At 49.9% G+C, this 22344-nt stretch overlaps 11 protein-coding genes across 11 annotated transcripts; 6 read left to right on the top strand and 5 right to left on the bottom strand.

Annotated features, from left to right (window-relative positions):
• Positions 1–704: 704 nt before the first annotated feature.
• Positions 705–1307, top strand: N7519_010622 (uncharacterized protein; the record flags this gene model as incomplete). The annotated part of the gene is made up of 1 exon (XM_057297395.1): positions 705–1307. The coding sequence occupies one exon, from the start codon at positions 705–707 to the stop codon at positions 1305–1307; it is 603 nt and encodes a 200-aa protein (XP_057145277.1).
• Positions 1308–1715: 408 nt separating this feature from the next.
• Positions 1716–4545, bottom strand: N7519_010621 (uncharacterized protein; the record flags this gene model as incomplete). Its single annotated transcript, XM_057297394.1, has 4 exons — positions 1716–1773; positions 1829–1992; positions 2048–4159; positions 4237–4545. The coding sequence occupies 4 exons, from the start codon at positions 4543–4545 to the stop codon at positions 1716–1718; spliced, it is 2643 nt and encodes an 880-aa protein (XP_057145276.1).
• A 246-nt stretch (positions 4546–4791) lies between these two features.
• N7519_010620 (nuclear cap-binding protein subunit CBC2) lies at positions 4792–5698 on the top strand (the record flags this gene model as incomplete). The annotated part of the gene is made up of 5 exons (XM_057297393.1): positions 4792–4857; positions 4948–5051; positions 5109–5153; positions 5206–5397; positions 5455–5698. 5 exons carry the CDS (start codon positions 4792–4794, stop codon positions 5582–5584), a joined length of 537 nt encoding a protein of 178 aa, XP_057145275.1. The 3' UTR covers positions 5585–5698.
• Positions 5699–5735: 37 nt separating this feature from the next.
• Positions 5736–6593, bottom strand: N7519_010619 (pyridoxal 5'-phosphate synthase glutaminase subunit PdxT; the record flags this gene model as incomplete). The annotated part of the gene is made up of 2 exons (XM_057297392.1): positions 5736–6306; positions 6361–6593. The coding sequence occupies 2 exons, from the start codon at positions 6591–6593 to the stop codon at positions 5736–5738; spliced, it is 804 nt and encodes a 267-aa protein (XP_057145274.1).
• Positions 6594–7792: 1199 nt separating this feature from the next.
• On the top strand, positions 7793–8647 carry N7519_010618 (uncharacterized protein; the record flags this gene model as incomplete). The annotated part of the gene is made up of 1 exon (XM_057297391.1): positions 7793–8647. One exon carries the CDS (start codon positions 7793–7795, stop codon positions 8645–8647), a length of 855 nt encoding a protein of 284 aa, XP_057145273.1.
• A 503-nt stretch (positions 8648–9150) lies between these two features.
• On the top strand, positions 9151–10436 carry N7519_010617 (uncharacterized protein; the record flags this gene model as incomplete). Its single annotated transcript, XM_057297390.1, has 4 exons — positions 9151–9177; positions 9225–9299; positions 9358–9642; positions 9693–10436. The coding sequence occupies 4 exons, from the start codon at positions 9151–9153 to the stop codon at positions 10434–10436; spliced, it is 1131 nt and encodes a 376-aa protein (XP_057145272.1).
• An 861-nt stretch (positions 10437–11297) lies between these two features.
• N7519_010616 (1-acylglycerol-3-phosphate O-acyltransferase SLC1) lies at positions 11298–12237 on the bottom strand (the record flags this gene model as incomplete). The annotated part of the gene is made up of 2 exons (XM_057297389.1): positions 11298–11464; positions 11526–12237. 2 exons carry the CDS (start codon positions 12235–12237, stop codon positions 11298–11300), a joined length of 879 nt encoding a protein of 292 aa, XP_057145271.1.
• A 582-nt stretch (positions 12238–12819) lies between these two features.
• On the bottom strand, positions 12820–15427 carry N7519_010615 (anaphase promoting complex subunit bimA; the record flags this gene model as incomplete). The annotated part of the gene is made up of 5 exons (XM_057297388.1): positions 12820–12891; positions 12963–13906; positions 13987–14808; positions 14860–15033; positions 15091–15427. The coding sequence occupies 5 exons, from the start codon at positions 15425–15427 to the stop codon at positions 12820–12822; spliced, it is 2349 nt and encodes a 782-aa protein (XP_057145270.1).
• Positions 15428–15656: 229 nt separating this feature from the next.
• On the top strand, positions 15657–15903 carry N7519_010614 (uncharacterized protein; the record flags this gene model as incomplete). Its single annotated transcript, XM_057297387.1, is given in 2 exon segments — positions 15657–15764; positions 15784–15903. The coding sequence occupies 2 exon segments, from the start codon at positions 15657–15659 to the stop codon at positions 15901–15903; spliced, it is 228 nt and encodes a 75-aa protein (XP_057145269.1).
• Positions 15904–16184: 281 nt separating this feature from the next.
• Positions 16185–16785, top strand: N7519_010613 (SND2/TMEM208 family protein; the record flags this gene model as incomplete). The annotated part of the gene is made up of 2 exons (XM_057297386.1): positions 16185–16193; positions 16279–16785. 2 exons carry the CDS (start codon positions 16185–16187, stop codon positions 16783–16785), a joined length of 516 nt encoding a protein of 171 aa, XP_057145268.1.
• A 733-nt stretch (positions 16786–17518) lies between these two features.
• Positions 17519–21532, bottom strand: N7519_010612 (uncharacterized protein; the record flags this gene model as incomplete). Its single annotated transcript, XM_057297385.1, has 4 exons — positions 17519–19067; positions 19144–20559; positions 20614–21351; positions 21414–21532. 4 exons carry the CDS (start codon positions 21530–21532, stop codon positions 17519–17521), a joined length of 3822 nt encoding a protein of 1273 aa, XP_057145267.1.
• Positions 21533–22344: the final 812 nt, after the last annotated feature.

Genomic DNA, 22344 nt, shown 5'->3' with positions numbered 1-22344 from the left:
CTGAAATGGAACAATTGCAAAACATGTAATATACAATGGGTTGTAACAGTCAAGGCGAATACACGTCCAACTAAATAAATATCGATTTGACCCAAATGAACTATGGCGAACTTGGCCACAACAAACTTGTTTCCAGGCCTTCTACCACTTGAGACCATTATGAGAAGCTATTCAGACCATAAGTACTTAATTATCTGATATCTAATGGCCTATTGAAAGAAAAGTAAAACATTGATTTGCCCGTCAATTGTCACGTGTGTGTTCGAACCCTATCGATCGTAGCAGTCTTGTAGAACAAAGAGAGCTAGCTATGTATGTACCTTGTCATTGTTTATTCTCACCAAAAGCAACAAGACAAAGAAACTAGACAAAGAAAACCAAACAAAGAAACACCAGGGAAAGACAGAGAGCAATCAAGCGCGCAGTAAACACATCGTCTTTGTCCAATTTGGACCCGTCTTAGTTGATTTGTCCAACAAAGCTTTCTTCACTATGTATGGTTCCGAATGAAACTGACAATTGAAACTATAAGATACACGGTCTCTCTTCCCTTATCAACCACCAAGGTACGACCTAACAGAATCCGAGATTCTCCATCCCCCAACATGTGCATCTACTGGACATGCAAGTATACACTGTGCGGCTGTATATGGGACATGGACCCATCAAAATGCCAAGATAAGCGACTCTGCTGGGGTCCAAGAATGATAACACTCGAATCCCACACAGCGACATGCGCAGACTGCTGGGCGAGAGGGGATAAGCGGGTTTACGAACCACCGACATGTGAAAAAGCTGACCGAGACGGAGAAGACCCCGAAATGGCGACATTGAATTTCGAACCCAACGCAGCTGAGAGTGATAATATTTCCGACGATGACGAGGACTATTTCTCAGCTGAAGAGTCCCTGTCGCCATCCCCATACTCGCGACCTGCGACCCCGCAACTATACTATGAGGTACATCCGCCGTGGTGTCCTGTATCCGAGGACAACGACTTCGATCTGACCAGGGCCTGTGATCCCGTGGATTTTGCGTCGGTGGGGAGGGTCTATCGAGCAAGGCGCCACAAGACGACCACATTGGAGGACTTGTCGGATGGTGGGGATTCTTTTGTTTCTTGTGAAGAGTATATCGATGAAGAAATTCCTGACGAGGAAGGTTTCAGTTCTGGGAATGAAGAAGACGATCTTTATTACAGTATTATTGGCCCCCCTGGTAGGCCCAAAGGCCTGATCAAAAGCTTGGAGGATCGATCGTTGCTGTTCTATGGCTCAGCTCAGGAGTACTATCCAACAGAAGAGTAGGAGAATATGAGTGGCGGACTGGAAGATGTCGTTAAACGTGTCAGTATGTTGTAGACTGAACCATGGTTTCCGACTTTCGTTTAGTGAAATCCACTTATTTCAGAATCATTTCAGGGCCAGCGTCTGATTATTCCGTAGATGGGAACAGGATGAAGCACTGGAGAGGTGTGGACTCACGAAAAGAGCAATCATTTGAGACCACCTAAATCAACTAGAAGGGATGGTGATACAGACAACTATTGATGACTTCATAACTTTTATCTAGATGTAGCTTAGGATAGCCCAAGGCTCGAGATTCGAAAGTTCGAAATTCAAAATGTGGCTCATCTTACGAGCCTTGTGGATTGATGCGTAATGACATACATGTGAAAAAACTAGATCATCCGACAACATGCAGAGCTAGATGGTTCACAGACTAGTGTTCAGTCGTTCCAAACGTGAGGTAATTGCCTCAATGACGGCGGACCTGGAAGATGGTTAGTCATTGGTGCATTGATAGGTAAATGAAGGAATCCACTCACTCTCGTTCGACCATCCTCATCGCATCTGCAACCTTGGCCCGTTGCAGTCGTTGGGGCACCTTAGGCTGGCCCCCAGGAGAGGACGGAGTTCCAAGTTCTGGAGAAGGCATTTTGCCCGTGACAGACTTGGTTTGGGCCATAAGGTCCCGAGCAAGGCGTTTGACCTAGATAATATGTGAGCATTTCTAACTGAGGCGAATGGACAAGAATACAACTTACAGTCTCCAACCGTGAGATCAATGGTTGATCCTCCTCTTGGTCTTCAACCTGCTGTAAGGATGCAGACAATGTCTTCACCTCTGTTATCCAAGCCTTCTCCCGTTCACTCAGAGGGCGACCGCCAGAATTCAGGACCTTAGTGCGTAGCGCCTCATATCGTCGGTTCAGTTCACTTTGCTTATCCTGGGCGGCTTGCAATCTCTTATCCAGCGCTTCTCCATTTCGAACTCCCTCCTTGCGATGCCCATCTTCCCCAATCTCACTCGTGACACCCTTGACACGCTCCGCAACATCTGCAAGCTGCTTCAATTGGTCCTGCATCTCGCCCTGCAGCCGCTCACAGCGGCGGAATAAATCCGAAGCAGCTCGCTCAAGAGCATTTGTATGAGCAGATAGCACGCGATGCGCAGTGGCCACGAGGTCCAATGTCGCGGGAGACAAGCGCACTTGCTCCTTGAGCGTGTGGCGTTGCCGGTGCGGGACGTGCTTCTCGACGAAAGAATCCAACGGAGAGTTGGCATAGAAGATGGCAGGAACTTGATATGGGGCCCGGCTCGGCGGCAAAACAGGCAAGCCTGGCGCTGGTGCCCTGGGCTCGTACAGCGATTTGTCCAACGCCACGGATAGAGAATCTTCTGGCGCATCCATTACAACCGCATAAGGGTTAGATGGATGGTAGGTGAGGAGCAAGTAGCCAAGGTCGAAGTCATGGAAAACGAGAGACGCGGCAAGATGTTCATTTTGCGCGGTAATATCGGCATCTGAAACCTGCAAGATTCTCTCTCGGTTGGTCACATTCCCGTCACAGAGAACCTGGAGACGGAAGGCGGAACCTGCGGTGTCTTCGGTTTGCAACTCAGCCTCCAGTCTCTGTACCCAACCGGATAGAGATAGGAAAACCACGTTGGTGGCAGTTGTGACAAAGAACGAGTATCGAGAATGGAGGTCTTTAGTGAAAGTAGGCCATGTAGTTGTTTCCTCCCCATCCTTGATAGTATCTAGTGATTCGACCAAGACCAATTCAGTCGGTTCTGAAATGGGAGTTCGGAACGCGTTCTTTTTAGCTTTGGGTAGCCATTGTCCTTCAACACCATCGAGCTCCAGACAGACGTGAACTCGGCCATTCCCACTAGTAAGAGAGAGAACTGTTGCTGAAAGCTTCTCTTGGTCTCCGGTTTCCACAGCTAATTCTTCTTCCTCACCCATCATGAGATCCTCGATGTTTAGACTGGCAGCAATGACAAGAAGATCACAGAGATCCAAATCATCGAGTTCATCACCACTGTCGAAACGGAAGGGCCCTTGTAATCTTGGAATGGCGCTAGGATTGGCCGGGCGAGTGAACACATCCGCGCCTTGGATTGTTTCTGACCCAGAAGGTGTATCTAGGGGCTCTTGTTCATCTAGCTCGGAAAGCCAGTCGTACTGTTGCCGGCAGGCAATCAGTTCCTCCTCTGACTCCTCAGGTTCCTGTTCCAGAGCACCGAGTTTCGGAATAATCGCCGCGGAAAGAGACGGAATGGTTGTAGAAGGGGCTTGCCACTTAGAAGGCAAGAGAGGACAAAGCGCATAGAGATCACCAGGTCTCATGGCTACCCATAGGGTCATAGGCGCCCATGCATCTTCTTTCTCGTTCCCACTACCAGCGAAACAGGCCGATGCAACCTCCATGTCAATGACATCGGCAGAGAATCCCTTGCTTTTGCCAAATCCAGAAGGCGCAAAGTCCTGGTCAGATGAGGTCCCATCGACGAGTTTCTTCAGATCGATTGCCAGGGTCGGCTGGTCGAAGGACCAGTGGTTATTCCGATCCAACTCCCACACACGCACCGCGGCATCAGCTGTGATTGTAACAATGCATCCCCCTAGATTGGTGTGCAAACCCAGTGGATGCCATAGCGCGGAGACCACCGGAGCCTCAGGAATAACATGGGTCGTCGGTCCTAACTGATATGTCTTCAGCCGGATAGAGTCGGAGTCGGAGGACGAAAGGTGCGAAGAATCGGGCAAAACGGAGATGTGAACAGTGTGTTCAGTGACGATGGCAAGGAAGGCGCCGTTCGGAGAGGGGATGATTTGCTTGATCAGTCCGTACACAGGCACCGCTAAAACCTGCAGGAATGTTATGTTAGTCGCAATTCAATTTCAACCCGAATTTAGTTCCCTTAGGTGTATCAAGGTGTTCATACCCTGTAGGGAGAAATCTGAGCGTTGTCGGTTTGCTCTTCAGTTTCACTAGCAGATCCCTTCTTCTGCTTAATCTCTTGCTGCCATTGGTCTTTGAGTCGGGCAAGGTTTGACCATCGTATCTCATTGTCAACAACAGCGAACACCTCATTTCCCCTCTTAGCGATCGTTCGCGTGGCTCCACTGCTCACGGGCTTGCGTCCAGTTTGCAGGTCCCCCGTTGGACTTTGGCCTGAACAGCTGGACAGGAACTTTGCGCCAGGCGAGGGCCGGCACAGCCAGGCTGGCGCATAACTGTTGACCTTCGGCATTAATGAAATTTGGAAATTAAATTGTATAATTGGAACGTGTTACGACTCTCAGACCATCCTGGGGCGGCCAGAAATAGTAGACGAGTGGCGTGGGTGAAAAAAACAAAGTTGACGAAAGGCAAAGTTGTTGATGCGGAGTGGAATTCTTGGGTGCCAAGATCTTTCGAAGAGCTCCGAGCTGCTCTGCTTTCTCCAACTACCTTCCGTCAACTACGCACTCCAGTTCGCCCTTCGTCCCGATTCACTATGAGTTTACTGGCTAGAAATACAGTCGACCGACTGGATCGGCCAAGTGCCTACTATGTCAGCAAGGTGAGTACTCACCCTGGACTGGACTGGCCTTTACCAAGCTGTGTCGAAACCAGTCCGGATGGGCTATAGAGGCTGAACAACTGTACACAGAACAAGCGACGCAGATTCAACGATCGCGACGAAGACGAACCGCAGCAAGAGGAGAAACCTGATGAAAAATTGAAGAACGCGACAACCCTCTACGTGGGAAATCTGTATGCAAGCACGCAATAAACCAGACAGACGCAATTGCCTTTACTGACCAATCCAAGTTCCTTTTATACCACCGAGGAACAAATCCATGAACTCTTCGCCAAGTGAGAATGCGCCTTCGGTTCCCTTTGAATTATGATTAACCTGGAATTTCAGGTGCGGCGAGATCAAGCGACTCGTAATGGGCCTCGACCGATTCAACAAAACACCCTGCGGCTTTTGCTTCGTCGAGTATTATACCCACCAGGATGCGCTGGATTGCTTGAAATATATCGGAGGAACCAAGTTGGACGAGCGGATCATTCGGACAGACCTTGACCCTGGATTTGAGGAAGGACGGCAGTTCGGGTATGTTGTCTTCACCAATGGCGGCTACGGGCTAGTAATGACTGACTTTCTCTGCAGACGAGGCAAATCGGGCGGACAAGTGCGTGATGAATACCGTGAAGAATATGATCCGGGCCGTGGTGGATATGGCCGCGCCTATGATGAGCAGCGCCAGCGCGAGGAGGACGAATACGGCGCCGGAAGGTAGGTCAGGACGTAATGGAAAAGTACTGGCTTGGCAAAGCAATGGCGTTACTTCATGGGAGGGTGAATCCAATTAGCAGAAACAGGAAATGTCTATTCACCAAATACCCTATTTACATCTTTCTTTTCCCCCATCACCTTCTAATGCTAGTGAATTATTGCTTCAACTTCTCTCGTCTCAGCACTGCTGCTTGAACTTCGCGCAACCACCAGGCGTGGATTCTTGCGTCACCTGTCAGCTCCGGGTGGAAGCTGGTGCCGAATACATTGCCCTGTCGCACTGCAACAATGTCACCAACTTCCTGGTCTGGATTGACGTCTCGACCCTCCGTCGCATGTTGAGCTGCCGGTCCCACTAATGTTGCTAGTACCTCGACATGCTCTGCTGTGGCTGCTTGCGCCACTGAGTCCCGTGTTTCCCTGGACGGTGCCACGACAACATCTTCCCGTTGAATCTCTTCTGTTTGAATGCCCTCATGGTGGGGAAGGATCTTTTCCACAATAGGGGCGCGAATGAATACTGCTGGGAAGGGAGGCGCGTCCTGACCCAAGAAGGGCAGATCCAACGGGCCTTGGAAGCTTTCTGTCTGTCGACCGAAGTGGTTTCGGTTCACTCGCACATCAAGACCACCGATCAGCTCTTGCCCGCCCTTCTTTGTCTTGTTGGCAGACTCGGCAAGCAAAATGAGCCCGGCGCATGTACCCCACGTCGGTTTGCGATCCACTCTGCACAGCCCACGTATTAGATCGAATTGATATGGACTGACCAGATTCACTTACTTTACGAATTCTCTCAGTGGCTCGAGAAGATTTGACCTGGCTGCGACTAGAGACATGGTGGTACTCTCGCCTCCAGGCAAGACCAGGCCGTCGCATGTCGCCAGTTCTTGTGGCGTCCGTACTTCAATGAAGTGCCATTCTGACGGCTGCGCTTGCTCAGCGGCCTTTTTCAAAAGTTGCACATGCTCAAAGAATGCACCCTGTAGGGCCAGGACTCCAACAGTAATAGCCATTGCCTCTAAAGATCGGAATCGAGAACCCTCCGAGCTCGGATTCTTCTTGATATTGATGACTCTTTTTAGAACACGTGACTTTGACTTTCCGGCGGGGAACGTATCAGCACGTGATGGTCTCTTATCTCCATCTTTAATTCCACGCGGCATCAAGATGTCTATCGGACGATTCCAATTTACTTTGAAAACAGACTTGATAACCGAGCTATGATAGTACAGAAAACTAGATTCACTTACACAAAGAGTGATCAGGTAGGTCCTATACCTGTTTCCAATGGTTCTCCCTTCTTGCCATGCTATTTGTTTGCCATACTTTATCTCTTACTTTATGTATACCCCACGGGATTATTATTACTTGAAGCTTTTCGAGGTATGACGGTTGTGGGTTTCATCTGGTACCTCTATATTGAGAACACAAACTTGTCTCCTGAGCGGATTGACATCTGTTTAAAATCAAACATGGAGCTGGGAACGCAATTAGCTGGACAGAGGCAACCATGATAGCCCGTACGGAGGTTATTTTTGATTTGGCACACACTCGCAAAAACTTGACACTAAGCACTATAAGATTCTAGTTTGACTTTGGCATCTGAGGTTCCTTTATATACATAGACGAAGAGCTGTCCTGGTATACTTCCCGAAGCCAACATTAGAGATTTTGTAGGGTAATGCCTGCAGGACTAAGTCATAAATAGCGGCTCCGGACGCGGCCTTCCGAGGTCGGGGACCCCATCCGTCCGTCCTAGGGCAAATGCTTTTGTCTATGAAATCCCAGAGTATCTCAAATATTCTTGAAGATGCTACTTAGAAAATCTTCAATGCAGTCTGTCAATTTGCGCTACTCAATCTAGAGTTTCTTGTATTGGACTGGGGAGGCGTATACCAACTCTTAGATACAACAAGATCAGCCAATTAAGATGAATCTTGAATTGCAACCTAAGTCTATCAATTAAATAAAATATCAGGAAACAAGTGTACTGTAGAAAAAGGCAGAAGCATAAGTTAATATATTATAGATTTAGAAAACGAGTAACATACCTAGATAGATGGATACCTAGGCATATACCTAGGTAGACCTCATCCGAAGCTTACTAAGACCATATAGTTTCCGGACGCCGGAACGCCTGCACCTTCTATCCTCGTGGATTCCCTCTCGGAAAACCTTACGCTAGCATCAAAGACCAGACAGACATTCAGAAATGTCTGATGACTCGGACTCCCCAGAAGTCGAGCACTCAGACCTCGAGTGCTTCAAGGCGCTGCCCGACGACACAGTCCAAGCCATCGGGTCGACGGAGAGTGCCATCTGGAAGATTATCAGAGAAAACCAGGAAACAACCGACGTGGTGAAATATAAACGCTTCACAAACGTCCCTTCAGCTCTTGCGGACAAGTTTTATTTGCACGGTACTCGGCAGATGTTTAATCGCAGCACTCGATATATGATCATCAAGCTCTTAACTGGGGCCCATGAAACAGCTTCACGCGGCCTGGGTGGTGCAGTGCAACATGAGATAATCAATATGGGGCTGCGCCAGTCGATCCGCCCGTTAGGGTCCAAACCCATCGAAGGTGTGTTTTGCAGAAAGCAGGCCGACGAGGCGTATGGCCTTAGGCAACCTGTTCCAGGTCGCAATCCAAAATGGCCGACCGTTGTGGTCGAAGTCGGAGTATTAGAGTCATATCGAAAGCTGCGGGCAGATGCAGAATGGTGGCTCACGAACTCGAGGGGCGATGTGAATCTTGTAATTATCGTGTCCGTAAGTCGAAGGACCCCTAACATCAAGTTTGAGACTGTTGCTTTGGACCCGACCGTCAACTCCTTACGACATCAGCGGCCTCGCTACGTCCCAATGATACGGCAGACCATTACGGTATCCCGCGTCGCAAACAACCCCAACTCACAGATTACCATCAGGCCAGCAGTAGCTTTGACCATTGGGTTTGAAGAATTGTTTTGTCGTCAACCAGTCCCACCTGAACACAACATTGATCTATCACCTTATAAGTTGGGAGAGATCTCGACCGATGTGTGGGGGGAGCAAGGATTCTAGCTTATTATTACCTCTCCTCTGTTAGTTCTCTGAGGTAGCTTCTTTAATGACACAATTTTTGCTACAATAATCGTGGAGTGATTGTCAAAGTGCTGTGTAGATTCTTGAAGACAGGGGACACGACAGAGAGAGATGGCTGTAGAAAGAAGAAGAATGAATGTCATGAACCTTGGAAGGTTTATTTAGTACATGTTATTTATTTGCTGGATCAGCTTCAAAACATCCATGGATGGTATTTTGAATAGTCATAGTCATATTGCGCTTGCTATCGCAATGTCTCTTAGCTACATCCTATTCATAGTACCATACACGGCCTGTTCCTCGTTTGCCGGTCTAATGATGTCTGTTGATGCATGTAGTTATCGGTTATATTAGTTCCACGCACCAGCCATCGCCTTATCGACACGTGCTGATAGATAAAGACTCCGATAAGGCGCCAATATGGCTTCTATCCAGGTGGGATGCGGAGCACGTAAGGTGCGAGTATACGAGATAACAATGCAATGGTAGACCCCGATGTGTCTGGAATTGTGAGTAGCATATAGCGTCCAGAAATGCACCCACTGACCAATTTCAGACCAAAATGGATACCAATGAGATCAAACAGAATGACATCCCCGACCAGCCCACGTTGGTCCGATGGTACATTGATGTCAGACGTTGGGACGAAAAAATACTTTGATCTTCCTTTGCTTGAAACCTTAACACAGTCTGATCAGGCAGCTGTCAAAAAGTACTATCAAACATCGGACAAGTGCCTGTCCTTGGCCTCCCAGCTGCTGAAATATTACTACATTCACCAAGCCACTGGCACTCCCTGGAGCAAGATTGAGATCCAGCGTACCCCGATGCCCGAAAATCGACCATTCTACGATTCAAGTCTGGATTTCAACGTCAGCCATCAGGCTGGTCTCACTCTGTTCGCAGGCACGCGTGCCGCAACAGCCCACTCCTTATTCGGTGGACCTCAAACATTGCCTCGCGTGGGAATTGACGTTGCGTGTGTTGATGAACCCTCTCGTCGTCGTGCTAATCGTCCCCGAAGACACTTGCCGACCTTGCGTCTTTCGTGGATGTCTTCAGTGACGTTCTCTCGCTCCGTGAGCTTGCGACCATCAAGAACCCGTACACGACCCTAAAATTGGCTCGTGAGCTTGGCCTGAATAAAAGTGACCCGAGCAAAGACAACCAGGAAGTCCTTGCTGCCTACGGCATTCGGCTGTTCTACTCGATTTGGGCTCTCAAGGAGGCTTACTTGAAAATGACCGGAGACGGCCTTCTGGCCTCTTGGATAAAGGATCTGGAATTCACAAACGTTATTCCCCCCGAACCAGTTCAAACAGTTGGATTTGCTGGTCATCCTTCTGTCACTCCCGTTGCGCCCTCGGTCCAAAATTGGGGCCGGCCTTACTCCAATGTCAAAATCTCCTTGCGTGGCATTCCCGACCATTCTGTGCGCGTTCAGCTCATCGGTTTCGAGTCCGACTACATAGTTGCCACGGCCGCGTCGGGCCCCAATATTGGATCCGTTCCGCGCCAGCTAGTCGTGAATGACAGCGATCACCACCTGCCCGGGTGTATCACAGCCCTCGACTCTGAGAATGGACTCCAGAACGTCGTCCGCATTCCCCCACTCGCGCTTCGATCAATTGGCGATGGGGACCCCTGGCGTGTGGGCTCGAAAATCAGTGACCCCTGGCTACCCATGCAGGAGGTCGATATTGAAATCGATATCCGGCCCTGTGCCGAGGGCCGTTGCGAGCACCTGCGGGATTTACCAAGCTTCTGAGTTCCCTCTTCCTGGGATATGACCAGACGACCATCCACCCGAGTTATTTGCATATTGGATCTCCTTATCTCATATTCCTTTCTGAGCGTGTTTTTCAGAGCGATAATTACCCTCGAACATATTTCTGCATTGCTTTATTTCCATTAGCGAAAATGAAGTCTCTCTTTCCATTCCATCTCTGCGCCGTTTATTCTGATCGCTGTCCTCGTGTCTGAAATGTAATCCCTCCTGAGCTAGTTGTAGTTGATTTACTGGAACGCTGGGTGAGTGCCGCTCAGATGTTCATCTCCAATAGGCCCCTCAATGAATCTTCACTTAATCGGATCCGAGGTCAAGCTTCGAGATCAAGTGCAAGTTGCCCAGAAAGCACGGGTAAAGAATCCAAGCCTATTTCTATTCTATGGTCTAATGTAAGCTAAAAATATAGAAGGAAGAAAAGCAAGTATCCAACAGTAGGCGGGTCATGACATGCGTTTGCGCTAAGGATATATACATTTCGAATTGCAAAGAGGGAAGAGGTGAATCAGGAGTGAAATGTGTGTCAAGAGGCAATGTCAATGTCAAGATCATTGTTGCTCTCATGAGCAGTCACGGATTGTGTCGGACAGGTTCGGCGTCTTGGGTCCTCAAATTCTATTTCTTGGGTCATGGGCTTGAGAGTAGGTACCGAAGAAGTGGGCAGTATTATACTGCAGTGAGTGTTTAGGAGGAATTATTTCTTGATGAATTGTGGCGTTCGGGTTTGCTCTCTGGTCTTATGGGTTTTAATCTGGATGCCCGATATTGCACCCAAGTTAGGAGAAACATATGGTAAGTGCTAAGCGTGGAGCAGTGTGGCGAATCGCGAATTGGGTTTGGCGCTTAGATTTCAATGGCGCTGGAGACGCCGTTGGCGCGAGCACCATCGACCTCGTTCTTATGCGCGTGGGACATTGTTGCAAGAGTTTTGAGCATCGAATCCCGCGTCGACTGGGTCAAGCTATCCACATCGCCCGATGTCAAATCCTTAGTCGGGATGGGAGGCAAAACTGTTTCAGAATGGTTAGCCATGCTCTGCAGATATCTTGGCAACCTTCTGGTATGACCCACCTCTGATTTTGATAGTCCCAGCGTTGAATCGCCAGGCACGAGGCGACAGAACGTGCGAATAGTTCTCTGTCACAATCGGCACGATCGGCACACCGGCCTTGACAGCAAGATGGAAAGCACCCTTCTTGAAGGGCAGTAGGGTAGGCTCATCGGAGTAACTCCGGGTGCCCTCAGCGAAAATAAACACGCTCTGGCGGTGATCGCGCATCTCGGCGGCGGCGCCATCGAAAGCCTTGAGGGCTGTCTCCCGGTTGGCACGGTCAATGAACACAGTCCGGGACAGAGACATGAACCAGCCCAGGAAAGGAACATTCCGCAGTGACTTCTTAGCAGTCACACTGCAGTATGGCGGGAAGACGCAGCCAAGCATCAGCACGTCAAGCTCAGTCTGGTGGTTACCGATGAAGACGGCTGGACGTGTGGAGAGGTATTCCGCGCCTTCAACAACCTCGAACGTGACGCCAGTTGTGAGTCGCATCATCCACTTAAAGCTGCGGCCTGCTGCCCACTGTGAAATACGGCCATATCCAACTAGCCGCAGGCAGATGGAGACGATCACACCGTACGCGGCACTAACTAAGAGACTGCCATACGAGGCGAGACATCGGGCGGCGAAAGCGGCGCGAGGAACTTTTTGGCCGATTGCGAAGAGGGAGACGGTCACAACCACGAAGGAGCTAATGCCTGAAACAATGTAAGAGCCGAAAGACATGATGACGGTCGTTGGGCGAGTCAAGAGGAGCTGGATACATGTGTCAGTATACAGAATTTATACTCCCTCAGATAAAAACGTACTTTGTTCACTGGTATGCGGGCAACACCCAGCCCACAATTGTAAAACGATGAAGGGTATCAGAAAAGTAAAATGGAGTAGCAGATCAAATCCAAGACTTAGCCATGCATGGCTTGTGGGGAAGGGCAAATCGGAGCAGAAACGTTGAATCGGGTTTCTGCCCCGAGGCTGACTTACCGCCTGGTAGATGCACATGACAGTGTCGCCAGGCACTTCCGGTGCACAGGTGCATTGTAAATCAATTATATTTTTAAAGAATTCAGCCAATAATGAGAATCACGTTCCTCAAAGAATAATGGAATTATGCATGCACTACCCTCATGATGCATGCCCAGGGAAAATCGTTCAACTAATGTACAGAACACCATCATATGCCAGATGTCTACACCTGGAAAAGAAGAAAACTCCACAGGGATGCTGTGCAAAGAGGCCCTCAAACGCCGAGTTCATAAGAGAAGGGCCCCGTGGAAACCCAAGAGAAAGACCTGGGACATCATAGGCCTACGCTATGTCCTCATCCTCCATATCGTCGTCGTCCAACGACTCCATTGCGTCCTTGATGTATTGTGCAGCCTGCGTGGGATGTCAGAAAGAACTTAGAAGGGGAGGGGAATTTGGAGGAAAAAAAAAACTCCAAGACGTACCTTTGGATCCAAGTTCAAGGCCGCCGTGAAATGCTTGATAGCATTGGCCTTGTCGTGGAGCATTTTGTAAAGCTTCCCAAGAAGGTAATGCACATTTGCTTCATCCGGCGCCATGTCCTTCAGGACCTTCAATTCCGCCAAAGCAAACTTGTATTCGCGTAGCTTCATGAGTACGCGCGCCTTGCGGAACTTGGCTAATACCGAGTGAGGGGCTAGCGAGGAGGCTCGACCGTAGTGAACCAGCGCATCTTGGGGATTGTTCATTTTTTCCAATACCAGACCAATGCAGCAAATGAGCACCGCATTCGTCGGGTTAATGCTGGCTGCATTACGGAAATGCTGTTCAGCGAAGTCGAGCTTGCCCATCTTATCATACACCGTCCCCAGTCCGTACCAAGCATTGTAATGTCGATTGTCAGCGTTGATTCCGTGGCGATAGGCCTCCAACGCCTTGTCATATTCTTCATTAGCGACATATTCATGTCCTTGTAGCGTGAAAGCATATGCAAATCCAGGATCGAGCATAGTCGCACGCTTGAAGCACTTGAGTGCTTGATCGTGATCCCGTTGATGAGAGAAAGAGTTGCCAATAGCACACCACGCCTGAGGGGATAGGCGATCAGCTTCAAGTAGCTGATGGGCCAAGTAAGCCAGTTCTACATCACTTTTCAGATGCCATAAAACAGTCGAATAGATTTCCATATCCTCAATGCGGAAGGGCGCTAATTTTTGAACCCTGGAAAAGTACTTGGCAGCTTCCGTGTAGCTTGCTTGTTCGAAATAGGTCCGTCCAAGTTGAGACAAAACCCAAGGGGTTTCACGCTGCCCTTGGGAGAGAGAATTGAAAGAGCTGATGGCGTCCGCACACTTGTAACGGCTCAATGCGAAATATCCAGATGCAAGTTTATTGAAAAGACCCAAAAGCCAATCCAAGGCTTCGAGCTCTTTGGTTTTTTCAGCATTTTTGGGTAATGGGGGGGGGCAGTAGAGTGGGATTGTGACAAGCCAGTCCGATTATCTTTACCGTCATTGTCGGGTGTCTCCACGGGTTTTCGATTGCCACTCACGACACGGCCGACAGTGGGCGCACTTCCTGCGCGTCCTTTCGTAGGCCCACCTCTTAACTTCTTCATCTCGCGGCCATCTCTGCCAGTAAGCGTGCCGTTGGAGAGCTTGCTGGTTGTAGGTTTGATCTGGTTGAAGAGTCGAACGCTTCGGCGCTGTGGAGCACCTGGTTCCGTTGGTTGTGACGAAGGAAGGGGATGTGCGACTTGCCCAGAGACTGTGCGTTTTCGGTCGCCGAATCTTGATACAAGAGTGGGATCCCTTTCTACGGGAGCAGTCGGCTGGGTTTCTGGTTCGGTTCGTGTTTTGTGTCGAGGTCTGATGCCTGTTGGACGCATTCGCGGAGGAGGTTGCCCGGTATGGTCAAGGCTCATAGTTTGGATTGTCCGCGTCTTTCGAGCTGGGGCCAAGGGTGCTTCCCATCCAGCTTCTGGGTCAGTGACGCCATTCGCAATGCGGAAGTCATCAGAGCCACTGCTCTGTGCACCTGGTGTTTCCATTCCTTCGTGGAAAACCGGCTGTGCCACAGCAGCAAAATTGGCGGAGCTCCCATTCAGCTTTTCCCAAAGAGCAGAGCTCCCAAATGTGGTGTCAGACTCGCCACGCGAGGCAGAGACCATAAAAGGGTCAGATTCAGGGTTACCAGGAGGCTCCATGGGGAAAGTCCCTTCTTCATAAGCCACATTGTCTGGCGCAGTAGCTATTTCCTCCGGCGACGAAGATATTATTGCAAGAAGTTCTGGGCTGAGCTGGAAGATATTTGGGACCCGAATATTGACACCTGATATTGCATTAGAACAACCATGCCCCAAAGAAAAAAAGCAGGACATACCTGTTTCGCAAAGCCCCAGGAATGCGTCCCACATGAAGGGGTTCAATTTCAGAGCCTCCACATAGCAGTCAACTGCTTTGGTTAAATCTTTGTGTGCATGCCAAAGTTTCCCCTGCAGAGAATAAACGGCTGCAGCATCAGGAAGGTGCTGTCGCTGAGTTTCACTATGCTTGTCTATAACATGGTTAGCGCTCGAACTCCAAGTTCAAGGAGAAGTTTGCCGGCGCTTACTCCAGTGGTTCTTGGAGGCCCAGAGAGATTTACTGCGCTCCAGAGCAGTAACACCATCCAAGTATTTTCCCAAGTCCAAGCAAGCCTGAGCAAAGACATAAGCACAACCAGCATGTAGACCACGCGAGCCCGAAGCCTGGCTGCATTCGAATGCTGCCTTCACTTCTCCGTTGTGTAGATGGCAAAGGGCGAGCAGAAATTGGGCCTCAAAGGATCGCGGTTCATAGGCGTGGAGGCGCGAAGCGAGGAAGAGGGCATTGCGAATTAAGTTATTGTCGAGTTGGTAATAGATGAGGTGCCGTAGCTGGCTGGCAACATGCCCGGTGGACAAGGCCATGGTGAGGGGTCGGCAACGTGCTATGAGACAGCTCGAGGCAAGTCGGGGATTGTGTAGTGATTATTGAAAGTCGAGATAATAATGCGATTGTAGAGTCGGTTCCTCAGCGTGCTGTAACATCAATGTCCGGCGCCTTTGTAATGTCCTCCAAGACGCGGGGAGGAAACAACGACGCGATCGAGTGGGTTGTTGCAGCGCGAGCGAATGGTCCCATCAACAGCCGCAAGACATGGACAGCAGCAAGTCCGATGCCTTGAATTTGTCTGAGATGCAGGAGCTATCGACTGCTCTCGGTACGCAGGTGTGGAACGAGGAATGTAAACCCAAGCCGGAAATAGTAAGCGGATGAAGGATAGAAAGAAGTGAAAAGGGAATCCTCCGGTTACGTCATCTGCGGACGCAGGATGAGTGTCTCAGAGTACCAGGAACATTTCCAAAGAAGCGGAGGACTGCAAGATGCGCTCAAGATGGGATGAACTTCGGTCGTTCTTTCTGTTATTTTGGTCTGAAGCGGCCTTTGTCATTTCTGCCGTTTTTGTCGGGCGGTGAGGGTAGTGGAGGGCAACAATCACCGGATGTGCTATAGCTGTCATATGCAGGTCCCCTCTCTTCTTCTTCTTTCTCCACTCAGCCTTGAATCCAGGTCATTTTCTTGTCATTTGAAAAGGGAAAGGCTTGGTAAATTCATCTGGGTCTTGAATTTGGGAAGGATCATCTTCGGCATCAGGTTGCAGATCACTTGGTGATCGCATTCAATATGGCTCAGGTATGTACTGGAGGCGCTTTCTTGCTGTGACTAAACTTCTGATTAGCTTGGATGACTGTGAAGGAAATGTCTAACTGTATCACAGAAAGCAGCCAAATCTCTGGCAACCCGCAATGGTGCCGTCCTCAGCCGTACTCACCTCATCTCTGCTGCATTGCATCTGCTCTTCCTCCTGCTGCACTTTGTCTTCCAGCGGCCGCGTTCACTGAAGCCATACCTCTTTCTGGCAGTTCCAACACTTGCCATTGAATACTATTTGGACCGAATGGGCCGGCCCCGCTACAACGAAGATGGTTCCCTTCGCTCCGCCGGCGAGGACCTTAACGCCACTGGCCTGACGGAGTATATGTGGGATGTGCTTTACTGGACCCAGGGATGCATCGTCGCTGTCTGCCTCTTCAATGACCGGGCCTGGTGGTTGTGGGTTGTGATCCCATTGTACTCCGTGTACGCTGCCTACACCACGATAATGGGTGTGAAGAAGGGATTTGCTGGCATGGGTGGTGGTGATGCCGGCCAAGAGGGTGATGCCCCAAAGAGCAAGACGCAGCTGAAGAAAGAAAAGAGAGGTCCCACTATGAAGTATAGGTGATCCTGTTGGAGTGTGAAGGATATGTACAAAAGAGTTGATGTAGAATCGGAGCTCCAAAAGCCATTGCCATTTCTACTAGTTGCCATCTAAAGCGCCTCTTTCATTCTATATCTTTATATATTGGAACAGGGAACTTTTCTACTACCCTCGACATCAGTTCAAGCTAAGTTTCAAAGTTTGCCTTCGTGTCTTGTAGATTGCCTAGGTGTCATTTCCTACAGGATCATAATTTGACTTTTCTCTCGTAGAAAAACAAGGCATCCATTAAATCCTGCTTAGGCGAAAGCAACTGCACCCATTCGTCTAGATTCTTGCTGTTAAGTGGCCTACTTATTCTCAGCAGCCTCTTTGACATAATGCACACCGTGGGTGATAGCTACCTACCTACCTACCTGCATATAGCAGCTCAAGTAAGCATTCCAACATTGAACACAATATTCAAAAACCCATTCATTCATTATGTACTGAACATATATCAAAAACAAGACTTGTATTTCAACCGGGAAGTGGTTAGAGCAAAAAGAGGAGATAGAAACCGAAAATAGAAAGCGAGACTGTGCATGTTGCAGATCATGGACATATGGCCGTCGTGACAAACTATATGGGGAATAATGCGTCGTGAGCTGCGCGTGGCATTCCCAAGGCATGTTTTTCGTTCGGAACTGAATGGTTGAGCCCGAATCAAAAGAGGAAAAAGAAAGAAATGAGTTGATACACGCCACACTGAAATCGATCAAAGTTCATCTTTGACTGAAGCTGCCGCACTCTTAATGCTGCTTGTCGTATCTTTAACGTGGGATGCGGCGGTCTCGACTGCCTCAGACACGACGTTGCTATCTGGGAGGCGGGAGGCTAGATCAGCCAGCTGAGACATGGCGTTTTCTTTAGCTTCAGCGAGACGGACAGCTGCACTCTCCATTGCATTGGGTTCCTCGCCGTAGATAGCAGCGCTGGCTGTGGATTGAATATTCTCAATAGCATCCTTCGCCACATCGATGTAACTGGATTCCTTGCCGTAAACCGCGTTACTGACCTGAGCGGAAGCCGTTGAGTAGACATCGGCTGCGGCATCAGTGGCTTTTTCGTAGGAACCCTTGGGAGTTCCGTAGATTCCAACGCTGGCGGTTTCAACAGCAGCATGGAGTTGGTCATTCGCGCGTTGTATGATGTCCTCCACACTCGGGGCTTCTGAAACGACAGAAGCAGCGGCGGAGGAGGCAGACACATAGGCTTCATTGATGTAGCTAGAGGCAGAGGCGGCGGCGGCAGCCGGGTACGGCGTCTCGTATGCGGCTCGCAGCTTGCTTAGCACACTCTCAGTAAATGAAGGCTGCTTGCCCACAATCAATTCAGAGACAATCTCTTGGACTGCCTCATACTGCGGACGCCCGTTGTTCACAACTTGTTGCAGATACGGCGTTGGAGCACCGTATATCTGCTCGCTGGCTTTAGAGATGAGACTTTCCCAGTTTTCAGATGCTTGACTAGAAATGGACTCTACAGGGCCCGTGGAAGTCCCATAGATGGCCGAGCTGGCCGAAATGGAAGCTGCGGAGAGAGACGAGGAAGCCGCGGAGAGGGCAGCGTTGTATCGGGATGAAGCATCATCAATAATACTTTGTGATTTGCCGCCATCCGCGAAAGACATGACCGAGCTCGCCGATGCGACGACAGCAGCAAGACTGGCAGAAGCTAACGACGAAGCTTGTTCGTATTGAGACCGAGCTTCCTCGACGATTCCCTTGGAGCCTCCGGTTGGCGTGGGAGCTGGAGAACCATAGACCGCCCCAGATGCCGTAGAGACAAAAGCAGAATAGTGGTCGTGGGCCAACCCAACTGCCTCGTAGTAGCGACGCTGCGCATCAAGGACGAACGGATTGAGATCTCCATGAGGAAGACTGCCTGTTGTTGCCGGTGGCTGTACTTCAGCTAATTGTTCGGATGCTAAGCTGAGTCCCTGGTTTAGCCGGGAAGACGCTATGGACGAAATCTGGGCAAGAGGTCCGGCGTTAGATGGCGTCGGGGTAGCACCAACAGCGCGGAGCTTCGATTCCAGCTCATCTGTGGCATATTTCAAAGTCCCAGAATAGGCCGACTCTATGGAGGATAGGAGCTGGGCATGAGCAGGAGCACTAGATTCAGCCATTTGGCCAAGTACTTGAGACTTTGCGATCTCGTATAGTACCTTAGCCTGCTCTGTGGAATCGGCAAATGCTGAGCTAACTCCACCCACCAAAGATTCGACAACCGGTGTTGGAGTGCCGTAGATGACGGACGAAGCACTGTGGCAGAAATTCGCATTAGCGAGGATTCGATTTATGCAATTTTAAGACAAGCTGAATATGCTATACTACTTACGCGGCTACGGCGTCGCTATATTTTTCAGAGGCGTCACTGTAAGCCTTCTCTCCGGGACTCAGAGGAGTGCCATGGATAACGGTAGAGGCGGCGGACCAGGCAAGAGAGTACTGTTCACTGGCCAATGATGCTGCCCCCTCACTGACTCCGGGCGTGCTCGATGCACCATAGATAGCTTCGCTAACAGCATTGCTCGCCGCGGCGTAAGTATCGCCCGCCTTGCTCGCCACACTGTCCATGACATCTTGGCCCTCACCATCTAGGATAGGGGCTTGATGCGAATTTGCATCGGCAGCTGAAACCCCAAAGGCGGGCCTTGCGGGGGGCTGCTCTTCCTCCACAATATCATCGTCCATAACAGACTCGTTAGCGCCATCGAAATCTGCTTCAACATCGACAGCTGCGGAAGGTTCATTGGTGGAGAGTGCTTCCTGATAAGCGTCGTCCGACAATGGCGCAGCCACCTCTTCGGACGACTCATCGTTATTGGAATCCACCTTAGCCTCTTCTTCGTCAGATTCTTCGGTCTCCTCCTGGGGCTTGGGCCTCGCCGGTGGGGCTTCAGTGCGAGTTTCGAAATTATCGCTTACTTCGCGAGCAGCGATCTTCCAGATCCCAACATCCTTCAACCGGACAAGTTCCCTGGCAGCTTGCTCGGCTTCATGCATGCCCTGGTCCAAGATGTCACTCGCCACGGCTCTGGCATCAGATACGGATTTGTGGTTCATGCCGACATTTCTGATATCGTTGCGCCATTCTTCGAGTTGGGCTTTGAGGGCATGGTACTTTGCCCAGTCCTTGTATGTGACGCCATCCATCCACGCCCAGCGCATGCCAATTTCTTGTAAGCCTAGATCGCGAATGCTGTCGAGAACATCCAGTGTCGAATTGACAGCAGCAGTGACTCGGCGAATAAGTTCATCCTCGAACGAGATAGACCACTCTCGGAGTGCATGGGCGCGATCTCTCACAGAGATAGCGGAAGTTCGGATTTCCCCAATCAGCAAATCGCTAGTTGCCTCCTCAACCTCCGGGGCGTCCTCCTCTGGCATTGAACCCGCGAGTTCATTGATACGTTGCTTGATGGAGGAAAGCTGCTCGGCTGAAACTGATTGAAGTGCGGTATAAAGGCTCTGGCCGTGACTGTTCGCGCTGCTTGCAACTAGGGCGGACACGATCTCCCCAATACGTTCCTCAAGGTCTTCAATACCTTTATCAGCTGCGAGAGCAAACTTTTCCTGCCACCGCTCAAGGTCCGAATCTATCTTCTCGCGGGCTTGCTGGGCTTGCTCGGTAGGAGTTAGAGTGGGCTGTGGAGAAGCCTGGGGCGTAGAGGTTGAAGTCACAGTGGTTGTGGTGTGAATTTGTTCCTGTGACTTGGTGGTCGAGGAGGTAACGGGCTGCACTGTAGAGCTACTAAATATATGGTTAGCAAGCTATTGACTGGAGAAATCAAAAGGGTACAAGTACCTATCCACATCCTCTACGACAGCGCGAAGTCGCTTGCCCTCCCTGTAGCTTGCCAACCGCTGGCCAATCTTGACCAGCTGGGGCTCCACTTGCTCAGAATAAAGACCAGTGATGTGAGGCCATAGTGAGCTGTTAGCAAAGTAGACCGCGGACGACCAGGTATACTGCGCCCCGGGCAAGACACGGGTTGTCAAAACATCCTGACCCGTGGAGTAGGCTTTCCCGATGAAAGGTTTGGAACGCGCGTAGAAAGGTACCAGATGGCCCTGATAGACATTGAGCACAGCGGTGTTGACCAATTGATAGTATGGAGAGACAACAGCAACGCTTTGCTGGACATATGGGTCAATCTCGGCCAAGTAAAGCCGGTGCACCTTATCTTTAGAGTTTTGTAGTCTTGGTGCGACTTGATGTTGCCATTGCTCAATCCCATAAACCTGAGCTTGCTTCAACGCTGGGGCTCCATACTTTCCATATCCTGATTTGGCAACTTTTGATGCCGGGGTATAGACTTGCTGATTAAACACTTCCACGTATGGCCGGGCTTGATCAACATACGGTCGGGCTTGATCAACATAAGGCGCTGCATAAATATCATAATAAGGCGTCACATAAGGTTCCACGTGTGAACGAGCAATCAGGTAAGGCTTGCACACTCGAGGCGATGTTTCTGTGAGGTCCGCGAGGCGGGATGGGCATCTGAGGAGCGTTGTCACGAGCGTGTACCAGATACATAGCCTGAGAAGTAAAGAAGTTAGAGGATTTGGATTATGTACAAGCATGACATTGCCATCACTCACCTCACGACAAGTCCGACTGTCCATCGCACGAAGCCCTTCTTCCGTGGCTTTTCAGGATCCTTTTGACCATTTGATTTGGGCGTGACATCTGCCACTTGGCCATTCTCTTTCACTACCATCGCAACTGAGGCTGACCCTGTCGAGGCGACGCGACTTGTGAGATTCGAGGTCGGCCACCGTAATTTGCGAAGGGCTTCCCTTCCACACACACTTAGATCGAGTAAACGCAGTAGAAGATTATCGCTGCATTGGAAAGAAGCTCACAGCCCGGTTGGATATGTGGCTTTTCGATATCGGAGCTCGAGACTGAATGAATCAAAGCAAATTAGCTGCTGTAGGCGGAATGCTCGCGTCGGTCTTGGCGCTAGCAACTTTCACGGGCCGCGGTCAGATACCTACAACCTAGGTTGGGTCAAATTTCAAAAAATTGTTGGGTCTGAGGAAGAAAAGGTCGACCGTGTTAGTCTTTTTAGGTCTAATCAGAAAGGAAACAAGGTGCAATTTTATTACATTAATGGGACAAGGCGATTGCATATGACACAATAGTCAAGGATGTGATTTTAAGAGCTCAGTGAGGTCATCGGTGGCTACCCGTACTGCAGATACAACAGTACCCCACTGTCACCGCCTCCACAAGCAGGTAATGGTGTATTTTAATGTATTGCCAGCGCACACCGCTGAGTCAGCGAATTGGATGGTCCCGGGCAGCTACCTGGGCCACCTGGGCAGGCTGAATTGCTTTGTTACAATCAAGCATCAATGATCTACAGGTTGCGTTTGTGAGGTAGATACTCCTATAAAAAGCATTTGAATTTTATCCTCACTAATCATTCTATTCAGCTCCACTCGGATTTTGCCCACCAACACAAGCCTTCCATGTTTACAACTTTTCCCGTTCCCGCTTGACTAGGAACATGGTGAACATCTGATC

The sequence above is a fragment of the Penicillium mononematosum genome, assembly GCF_028829835.1.
Source record: "Penicillium mononematosum strain IBT 11891 chromosome Unknown utg000005l:1.0-9366267.0:1.0-9372171.0, whole genome shotgun sequence".
Classification (NCBI taxonomy): Eukaryota; Fungi; Ascomycota; class Eurotiomycetes; order Eurotiales; family Aspergillaceae; genus Penicillium; species Penicillium mononematosum.
The sequence above is the reverse complement of the archived record's forward strand: the minus strand, read 5'-3'. Positions and strand labels throughout refer to the sequence as shown.